The sequence below is a fragment of the Bison bison genome, unplaced genomic scaffold (assembly GCF_000754665.1).
Source record: "Bison bison bison isolate TAMUID 2011002044 unplaced genomic scaffold, Bison_UMD1.0 scf7180017864371, whole genome shotgun sequence".
NCBI lineage: Eukaryota > Metazoa > Chordata > Mammalia > Artiodactyla > Bovidae > Bison > Bison bison.
In genome coordinates, this window is record NW_011494943.1 from 1,160,308 (window position 1) to 1,171,078 (window position 10,771).

The window sequence follows — 10,771 nt, forward strand, 5'->3', positions numbered from 1 at the left end:
AGGAAACCCCCCGCGCCTCCTCTCACCCAGGGCCTCTTTTCCAGGTTAACTTCCTGCAGAAGCGGGCGTCTGTCCTACAGGATGAGCTGACCGCCTACCAAAGCAGAAGGTACGGCCGCCCGCGGGTCTCCTGACCAGTCAGTGCGTTTCACCTGGGAGGCTCCTGCCCGGGAGCTAGAGTCTTCATTAAAAGGCACAAACTTACCAGTGTTAGAGAAAGACCAATTTTTAGTGAAGAGCGTGTACTGGAGGAGCCCTCCCCCGACCCCAGCATCATCTTCATGCTCCATCAGCGCTATCAGCGAGGGTCAGCGGCCCCTGACGGGCCTGGGCTGCGGCGGGGTCAGGACGGGATGTGCTCCGCAAGCCCAGCTGCAGCTTAAGGAGCAGTTCTCCCTCCTGAGATGGTGGGCTGAACGCGGTCCTGGTCGCCCACCGCTTCAGGGCCCATGTCCCTTGAACTCAGCTTGGACACAGGAGCTCCAGGTCCCAGAGATAAAGGCTCAGTGACGTCACCGTGCTGGCCAGGACCCTGGTGACCCCAGGCCCCCGTTTCAGGGACGCAGGAGACCATTCTGGTCAAAGGTTCTCGAGATGTCGCTGACCTGGGTTGCATTTACCTGCCCCAACAGCCCTCCCCCTGTTCAATGAAAAGCTGAGCCATTTGGCATTGAATTAAAAGTAAAAACTCCGGAGATGCTGCCATACACGACTCCAGTAAACGACAGAGGCCTACTGTGCCACACAGGGGACTGTGTTCAGTGTCTCGCCACAGCCTCTAAGGGGAGAGGATCGCATATTCTCATAGGGGAAGAGGCGCACACACACACACACACACACACACCCCTAGATCAGTGTGCTATACAGCTGAAACAGTATTGTAAATCAGCTAGACTTCAGTCGTTTTTTAAAAAGTGAAAACTTCGTGACTCGTTCACTTTTCAAAAGCTTCTGTTCCTTGGTATAGAGAGGACTTGATCCCTTCTGGGTGTTGACGATGAACAACATCAACACTGGTTTTGACATGAAGCAGCCCTCCCACCCCACATCCAGCTCCTCCTGAATTAGAGCCTATGTGACTTCGGATGGGCCGGGACGCCAAGAAAGCCTTAACTCTGAGGTCTGCCTTTCAGGTGACCGTGTGGAGGCCCCCCGCGTCACCCTGGAGAGGGCGGTGGATCCAGCCGTCCCAGCTGCACCACAGATTTCTTCCAGCAGGTTTGAAGATTCGGATATTATTTCAGTAAACTGTGAGACCAGTGGCATTTTTTGATACTTAAATGTAATTAAGATCATAAAAACGTCCATCACTCATACGGCAATGGCTGCTTTTGTGTGTCTGCCTATTTTTTTTTAATGTTCCTTTGTTTCCACTTTCCATATTTGTGTGCATTTGAGTGCGTCCTGAGAACTGCTGGTTTGGGAGAAAGAAATGAACCGTCGCAATGCCTCATGGATGCCTTTGCATAGAATTTACCAGTTGCCACTGCTCCAGATCACGTTTGTAGCATGTCAGTGTTTTTAATGTGTTTGCATTATCTTCATGTTCATATATTATTAAACTATTATTTTGTACTTATCGATTTTATTTCTACATTTTTATTGCACCTCATATGCTAGACTAAAGATGACATGGTATTTTTTCTCTGGAAAATACTGACCATCTCAAATCGTGCTATGGGGAAAAAATATCTTATGTCAGGTCAAAGGTCACATTCATACGTAGCGTGTTTCTTTAGAATAAAAATCGCTGAGTCAACTGACGTGAGTCCAAGTCCCTGTCATGTTGGTCTCCAATCTCATCTGGCCTCTAGAGGCAGAGTGGGGTACGACTTTTGTGTGGCAGCTGTGGTTTTACTGTTACCTGCTTGATCTCTGATTTTATGGCTGTGGTTTAATTATAACCTCAATGGATGCTCCTTACGGAAGCCTCCGAATGTTGAGATGAGTTGGGAGGCCGCTCAATACCCTGGCAAGTGATGGTGGAATGAGTTTGCCGGGTCCGCCCGCGGAGAGAATCTGGCGTTTTAGTGCCCGCCCAGAGGCCAGGAAGCAGCTCTGTACTCACAGGTCAGCCCCACCTTGCCGAGGAAATGCTGAACTGCAGAGGATGGGCACGTTCTCTTGGCTGCGCTGTGGTGCGTGCCTCGGGCCCTCTGAGCCGCTGGAAAAATCTGGGCCGTGGGTGGGGCTGGAGTCATCTGGTTTACTGCGAAAGGACAGGGCAGGACGTTTATTTACAGTTTTTCAAATTCTTTTCTCTTTCCCACGCCCATCGTCATCGTCTGCTGCCTGAGGATTAATTACCGATTTTGTGCTGTGACTGAGACACGGGGATGATAAGGGAGCAGTAGATTTTACAGCTGCGTCCAAAGCCAGGCCCGGGTCAGCCTGACCGCTGCCTGCTGGCTGCGGGCGGTGAGCGGCCTCCAGCTCTTGCGCTGAACTGTCTCAGCTGGCACCTCGCTGCCTGCCGAGGTTCCCTGGCCCCTCCTCCAGGAACGCAAGTCTCTGTGCTCTGGACGCTCGGGTTTCCTTGCCTGTAAAATAAATGGTAGCACCGGCCTAAGGACTATTTGGGAAAAAGCGAAATAGTGTCAGGTGCTGTTACGACGACCTGACAAGGGAAGGCAGTTGGTACCAGACTGTGACTCAGTGCCCGGAAGGGACCATCGTGACGCCATGATTGATTTTTAGTTCTGTCTGGACCGTGAACAGTGGGTTGACAGGCAGCAGGTTTCGTCAGGCAGGACGGTTATTAGCGGCTTGAAGTGAAAGCGCTTTGCTGATAGTGTTGTATGCTCGAGCCCGGATCCCACTCGGAGTATTTGTTCTCCATGAGTAAATACCAGTAGGTGTTTTGGAAAGTTGCCTGCTATTCTTTCTTTTTCTTATTTCAAGGGTTATGAAATTACAAACGCAGGTGGACCTTCGACATTACCCAGATCCTGTTTCGCTCTGGGAGTCAGCAGACTGAAACACTGGTCGGTTGGGTTCTGTGTGACAGGAATTAAGTGGCCGACACGAATGTTCCTGTGAACATTCTCTGATACAGGGAGGGAAAGACTGCGCTTAGCCCATTGCAAATTCCTTGCTGAGGGGGGCACTCAGTATTTCCGTGGTTACTGGGAGAGGAGGTGAGTGCCCAGGGAATACATTAGGGACAGTGCGCCTCATTGTAAAGCCGTCTGAGATGTCATCCTTTCTTCTGTCTGGTGGAAGATCAACTGTTCATCACCGACACCGGATTCAGCTGCATTTCTGGGAGTTATTAGCGGCTCTGCACCTGAGCCAGGCATCTGTGCCCTTATACATCGACCCGCCGTCGTCAACAGGCAGGGCTGGCCACGCTGAGCAGAGCAAGGTTGTGGGGTCACCGTGTTGCTGGTGAGCACATTTGTCCAACAAGGGGTCGGCTGGAGAAGGGTTCACGTGAACGCCGGCCTCAGTCGTCAGCACGTGTCAGGGCTCGCTCTGACCCCCGTCTCCGCATCCCCGTAGTAAGCCACATCAGGGCTCTGACCCCAGGTTTGGCAGTGTCCCTGCTCAACAATCAGCTCCCCAGACGGCAGCCACCCAGGGGCACCACAGAGAAAAAAGGGGATGAGAGGGAGGCGGCGGAGGCGGGCGGGCTTGCTTCTTAGCCTGCGCAAGTCTCGACTGTGGCCCGCGAGAGAGGGCTGGGGTCAAACCTCATCCCGGAGCAGCGCGAGGCGGCTGACTTGGCAGGACGGCACACACCCCTGCATGGCCTCGTTAAAGGCCTCAGCGGAGAGGGGCAGAGAGGGGGCCGTGAGCTGGAGCTGACAATTAGCAGTCTTCTCATTGAAGCACATTCCCATCTGCGGAAGGCAGGGCTGTCCTAGCTTTCTTTCCCAGAGTAAAAAGGAAAGGTAAAAACATCAAAAATGCGGGGGGAAGGTTTCAGAACACAAGGTCACCCTCATCCACAGTGGCCTTAAAAGAACTGTCTCCTCTCGGCTTTCCTATTTTGTTCAGAAAGTTCGTCTCTTTTAAGCCTTGTCATTAAAGGCGGTTTGCGCTTTAAAGTGGGTTATCAAAGGGTGTAGAAATTGCAAGTTACTGGGACTAAAATGCATGATCAATTTTGAGTCTGCTAACTACCACTCGCTTAGAATTGGCTGTGCTTCCATCCTGGCAGCCCCTTTGATAAAGCCAGGAAGAGATACATGGTTGGTCAATTCAAAGTAGGAAAAGCAGATAATTAGATGAAACTTTTGTTCAACTGCTGAAGTGCCTCTTAGATATGGAGGCTTGATTAGGAAGTAGAGGCATGGGCTGTAATCATATCTGAGAAGTAAAAGTTGAAGATCCCAGGTTTTGACCTGTGTTAACATTCTTCACTACAGTTTTAAGAACTGAATCAACCCTCAGATCATATCATTTCTTTCTCCATGGAGGAAGAAAAACGCAACTTGAAACGTAAGATTGAAGGCGTTCTGAAATCTGGATCCTCACCAGTATCCACTGCAGGGGAAGCTCCCTTCTTCCAGACATTTCAGTTTTAAGCAAGATTTCCACCAGGCAAATGTTTTAAAGCCAAAGGCCCAAGATGTTCCCTTAGATTCTGTTGTTTTCAGAACTGAACTTAGTCTAGACATGAGGCTAATAGATACTCTTATACTCTCTTTGGGAGTCTACCGCTCAAGAGAGTCTTACAGAGAACAGCTCGCTGGAAACAAAGACTCTATCTCAGAGCAAAACAAGAGGGTTACCTGGTGAGAAGCCTGGTAGATTTATTAGCTAAATGGGCCTCCGTGAGTGAAACCACTCTGCCCACACTCCTTCACTCCAGCTAGAAAGAGGAGCTAGTTCCTCGGTGGGGTCTACAGATAAGCCATTTCCTTTAGGCAGCTCCCTTCACCAACTTGGGCCTCACGGCTCTAATCTAGGACACCAAGGGTGTTGACGTATATGCTCAGTCGCGTCTGACTCTGTGACGCCATGGACTACAGCCCACCAGGCTCCCACTTCCTCCTCCAGAGGATCTTACCAACCCAGGGATTGAACCCAGGTCTCCTGCTTTGGCAGGCAGGTTCTTAACCACTGAGCCACCTGGGAAGCCCCACTGTCATGGGCACAACTAGACCAGTGTTTCCCACGGGGCACCATTTCCGTCCTCTACTTCAGGGTCTCTCAAACCAGCATTCCTTCAAGCCCTGTCTGTACGACTGGTCTTCAGCTGTCAGATTCAGGAAACATCTCAGGCTCCGGCCCCCTCTGCAAGGTTCAGGTTTACAGCGCTGGCCGGTCACTCCTGCTTCCATGTAGTAAATAGTTACTGATCAGCTGCCATGTGCCAGGCCCAGCAGCTGAAGCACTGACATCGTCACCTCTCTGGTTGCTGAGGGTCAACCCGCTTGCCGAGGCCGTGGTCACAGGGGTCCCATGCAGGTGCAGTCAGCCGAGCCGCAGCCATGGGAGGCTCCAGCCCTCGATGGGTCACTCTCCTGCAGCTGTGAGGAGCCCTCAAGACAACCCCCCCACGAGAGACCACCACGGCACCAGGGCCATGTGCAGCCTGGGCCCGGAAAGGGCACAGCCTCGCTTCTGCCGGGTTCTGTCCCCAGAGCCAGAGGCAGAGGACAGAGACCTCGGCAAAGTCAGAGATTCCACGACCGTCTCCTTGGTGAAGAGACCCCCGCCCCAACTCTTTCACCTGGAATCTCCTAAAATGCTTGGATCCATGGAAGCGTTTTTCCATAGTCCGCATATTTTATTGTTTTAAGTTCTGTGAGACATTGATTAGAAAAGTGCAGGCCTAGGTGAGGACTTGAAAGTTCCTTCCTGTCCAAGAATCCTGTTGATCTAGGTCGTATTTCTAGCCGCAGATTACGTGAGCGGTCTGGTGACACTGCTTGGGTCAGGAACATTTAGGGAGACCCCGTCTCCCTCTGTGACTCTATGGGAAGATGGTCGTGACCAGCGTTGACTGATTCTCCCAGTTCTCCTCTGTTTGGGGCTTGGAATGCAGGGCCTATTGTAATTATCTCAGCTAGTGTATCATTATAAGGCCCACCAAAACACAGACCCTGTGCTTAGCCTGGTTTTTCCTTCTTTCGTGGAAACACTGGGCACATGGAAGGATGTGGACATGATGAGCCTGCAAAGGAACATTTCCTGAGCCACAGACACTGACGAAGTGCTCGGGGAAGTGGGGCCCAGTCATCTGGATAAACAAACAATCAGCCTCCTGGTCGCCCGTCAGCCTTCTCGCCCCCACCAAGTCATCTCTGCTCATCCCACTCTTTCTAGCTGGTCCGCATCACTCCTCTCGGCCTGAACCTGGAGAGTGCGGGCAGCCGTAAACGTGTAAAACCCAGCCCAGCACGCACAGACATGAGGGGCGTCCCGCCCTGTCTGACTCTCCCCATCTCACTGACCGCTGCAGGTCACTGGACGATTCAGCCAAACTGGTGACCAGCATGTTTTGAAAAAAGTCAGAACTGTTGGTCTGAGTGGCGTTTAGCTCTGGCCTGCATGCAGGGCCTGTTTAAGGCTGGAAAGAAAAATAGAAACATCATTTCCTTCAGAAGAGGAAGTGTTCTCCTAACAGGCTAGCAAGGGTCCTGAGAACTTTGCATCTTTGCAGAAATGCCTTGGCGTCAGCGGAGGTTTCTCAGAAGCCAGCTTCATTTCCCAGGCTGGCTTCTCGCAGGTCGGGGGGTAGGGGGACACTTACTGACGTGGCCCCGGAGCTTGCTCTCTCCACGTTCACGTGAACTCTGCTCCAGCCCGGGCTCCTGTGAACATGCTCATGTTTCCCAGCTACTTTGGGTCACAGTCCCATGTGAAGTCCGCGTGGAGAACTGATCCCCGGGCCCAGGACCCGTCACTGCACCCACGATATACTTACCCACTCCGGGTGCCCAGCTCCTGCATGGTGCCTCGGGGGTCACCTCCATCTGTCCCCACCAGCTCCTTCTCAAAGTTAATAATCTGGGAGCAGTTTTCTGCTGAGAGTGGTATTTCTTCCAACATCAGAGACCCTTTCTCTGACCGAGATCCCACTTCTGTTATCTGATTTTCTTCTTTAGCATTTTCACTGATGCATTTGGGCACGTGGATTGCAAACAAATTGGACTTAAGGGAATTTTTTTTTCTTTTAAAATGTTTTCTACGTTCTTATTTAGAGAGAGAGCGAGTGTGTGTGTGTGTGTGTGTGTGTGTGATGGTAAATCCATACACTTTCAAAGGCCTATCCATGCATTTTTTTCTTGTAGTAATTTTCTTTTTTTAACTGAAGTATAGTTGATTTACAATGTTTCAATGCAAGTGAAAGTGTTAGTTGCTCAGGCGTGTCCAACTTTTCCAACCTATGGACTGTAGCCTGCCAGGCTCCTCTGTCCATGGAATTCTCCAGGCAGGAGTACTGGAGTAGGTTCTCAGTCCCTTCTCCAGGAGATCTTCCTGACCAGGGATTGAACCTGGGTCTCCTGCATTGTGGGCAATTTCTTTACCATCTGAGCCACCAGGGAATCTCTGATGTTTCAGGTGGACAGCAAAGTGATTCAGTTTTACATGTATAGATACACAGATGTTCTTTTTCAGTAGTATGTTTCTTGCAGAATTTCTTAACAGGCTAATTAAGGCCGCAAACCACGTGGCCCCCCGCTGCCCCTGCCGTTAGGTGTTTCTCCTGAACCACGTGATCGTCACCATCTGCCTTCTCCCTGCAGGGGGGTGAGCTGCCCCGCCTCCCGCGCTGGGACTGCTGTCTGTCTGGTTCCACGTGATGCCAGAGGAGCCGCTTCACCCCCTGCGAACTGTACCACGAGCTCAGCCCCCGTCTGCTCCCAGCTCACACCTCCCACAGACCCCAGGGCCGAACCCGGGGCAAGCAGGACCTGCCCCGGCCCGTGACAAGCTTGTCATCCACAAGGGGCGATGAGGCACACATGGAGAAAAGAAGATAGAAGAGCAGGGCAAGAGCTTTGTACGGGGGAAATGCCAAGTCTTAAGGCAACTCCAAGGAAGTGGTAGCATTTTGAAATGCGGTCCCATGGGAGAGGGTGACATTTAAGCTGGTCGTTGGAACAGGAGTCAGATTTCAGTCGGTAGAGATGTGGGGAAGGACCGGATGGTCCAGATCACAGCAAGCTCGGAGAAAAGCACTTGGAGAGCAGCTTTCCCAGGTGTGCTGGAGTCAGATTACAGACGTCTGGGCGAGCTGACCACCCGGTGCTGGCCAGGCCTCCGCTCTTGCGCTCAGGGCCTTCGAGATGGAGGAAACGGTGGCCGTGGTGTGAAGACTCACTGAGGTGATCCATTTACAAAGTCCAGCACGCAACAGACGTCCCACAGATGAAGGCTCCTCTTATCTTCCCACAGTCCTCGGTAACTTCGTGAGTTAAGCGTTACCTACACCTGAGGAAACTGAAAGAGAGAGACATCTGGAAAATTGCTCACCGCCCCGTTTCTCATACCCATGAAAACAAAGTAGGACCCGTGTCTCCCTGATTCGCTCACTTTTGCTTCCTCTACTTTTATTTTAGATAGCCACACTGACTCATGGACACGAATTTGGGCAAACTCCAGGAGAGAGCAGAGGACAGAGAGGAGCCTGGGGTGCTGCAGTCCATGGGGTCCCAAAGAGTCAGACGCAACTTAGCGGCTAAACAGCAACATTTTGATTTTGCTCCTTCTACTATTTTGTATTGCCTCCATGGATGAGGAGAGGCCTGGACGCTATTCTATCAACAACAACAGGATCTGACCCCTTGGCTACAGAGGCGAGAAAAGCTGGCACCTGGTCCCAGCTCTCAAGCTTGTCAGTGTTTGGCTTGTCCATTGCAGAGCTGACAGGGGGTTGCAGACAGTGACGCGGGGTTTCCTGCTGCTGGTGTCCTAGGAGTGGGGCACTCTTCTCTGACAGCATCAGCTAGAGGCAGACTGAGAAACGCTGCGGCTTGTTGGGAGCTTGATTCTTGAGCACACGCCATTCTCCTGCTGGAGAGGGGCACTCTGTTCCCAGAAAAGCGTGTGAACCTGGGGCAGCTCTCATCTTCTGGAAGGAGTCTCTGGGCCATAAGTAAGTAGAGTCTGATGTCGGATGACTTCCCTGGAACAGCATCTAAGTAGTTCCAGTCTATAGAGTTATAGTTTGCACACTGACACCTACTTGGTTGTAATGGTTTTACCTGTGAGTGTTCCTTTAAGAATAGTTGAATTTTGCATTATACCTTCTGACCACAAAGAAGAGAAAGTGTAATTCTACTGTGTCTTCTGAGAAGTTATTAACTATCTTATTGTTGCAAGCATCATTCATGATAACTTCAGACAAGAGCTCGTATTGATAGACAAATTCAATGTCTAGCACTGGTTGAAATGGCTTTCAGGCTCACCACTTAAACTCTGTGTGCCTTAGGCGCACCATCAAGATAAACAGACAAGAAAAAACGATTACGAGAGTGTCAAATAGGTGGTGGGATTGAGATACAGAAGTCACAAGTCAGAAACCACTGAGGCCATCTGGACAGAGAAACGCCACCTGCAGCTGCCGTGAGCAGCCTGTCTGGGTCCCCTCCCCGCCGTGACGTCGTCTCTTCACCTGAGTAGACTGCCAGCCATCCAAACACAGACTGACAATGGCCTGAGTCAGCAGCGTGGACCATCTACCCATTCAAGGTCAAGGCTGCCAGTGTTTCCTCTGACTTCATTTGCATCTTAGGAAAAAAAAGATCTTTTTTGCAACACTTCTTTTAAAAAATTCATCGAGTACTAAAATGTCTCCATGTTTCACTGTTTGTAAGAAAAGCAGAAGTGACGCATTGATTCTGGAATTGACAAAAGGAAAGGCCACATTTTAGAAATAAAGCATTTCAGCAAAAGGGAGACTTCTTATTTAGTTGTAAGCACAGTTTTGAAAAATACAAAAAGCATTTGAAGTACACAGAGCCAGCTCCTAGGTGATAAGAGAATGTGACAAGCTCATTTATAAAGTAGGGAGGAATCTGAGGCCCCTCATCAGAGGCAGTGAGTTTATATGCCCCAAATCCAGCAGTGTTTTGGGCATCTCTCTGCTAAACGCCCGAGAATAGGAAGCTTTTCCACACCACCAAAGCAGGCCTCAGCACTTCTGGGAACAAGCTTGTTGGTTTGATGTCAATGTACAGAAGAACGTTTGATGAGCCTGCTCAGAAGCATCCTAGAATTCTGCAGAAAAGTCATGAAAGGAACCAAAAGAGCCCATCTCCCCGAGCACTCACCCCTTCACACCCCCCGTTACTATTCTCTAGAGATGACCCAGATATCGCACACAGTTCCAAGGCCCTTGGAGTGATGACAAATGTTGACACGAAGACACCTTTTTCTGTCCAATGTCATTGAACTCATAGTTTAAGAAAGCTCATCCAACTCCACCCATGAAGAAAAAACCTTCAAAATGGAAAATTTATGATTTAGTGTTTGACTGATTTTCTGAGATCAAACGTGATTATTCTGAGATCACAGATCAGCTCCCCAGTGAGCAGATTGGGTCCAGAACCCAGGCTTTTGGTTTCAAAGCCCATCTTCCCCCTTGTTTGCTCTCCTCCCCACCCCCCACTCACACACACCAGGAGCATGGGACACACTGACCACTCTGCTGAGATGAATCAAGCTTTCTTTTCTTACAGTTGTCACGATCGGCCAATGTCCATTGCCTAATTTCTCTGCATGCCTCCTGATCTAGAAAGTCCAGCCCTTGGTTGTCCCGGCAACGGTGTCTGTCTGAAGAGGTGCTCCCAGGCATGGAAGCTTCATTTCATAA

The 10,771-nt window shown here is 50.6% G+C and overlaps 1 protein-coding gene across 1 annotated transcript in view; it reads left to right on the forward strand.

Annotated features, from left to right (window-relative positions):
* The window catches only part of CEP112 (centrosomal protein 112kDa), a 318,653-nt gene extending 317,076 nt beyond the window's left edge, over nucleotides 1-1,577 (forward strand). The window contains 2 exon segments of the mRNA XM_010856057.1: nucleotides 45-109; nucleotides 1,134-1,577. Of these exon segments, the coding sequence (XP_010854359.1) occupies nucleotides 45-109; nucleotides 1,134-1,137 (69 nt within the window). The 3' untranslated portion in view covers nucleotides 1,138-1,577.
* Nucleotides 1,578-10,771: the final 9,194 nt, after the last annotated feature.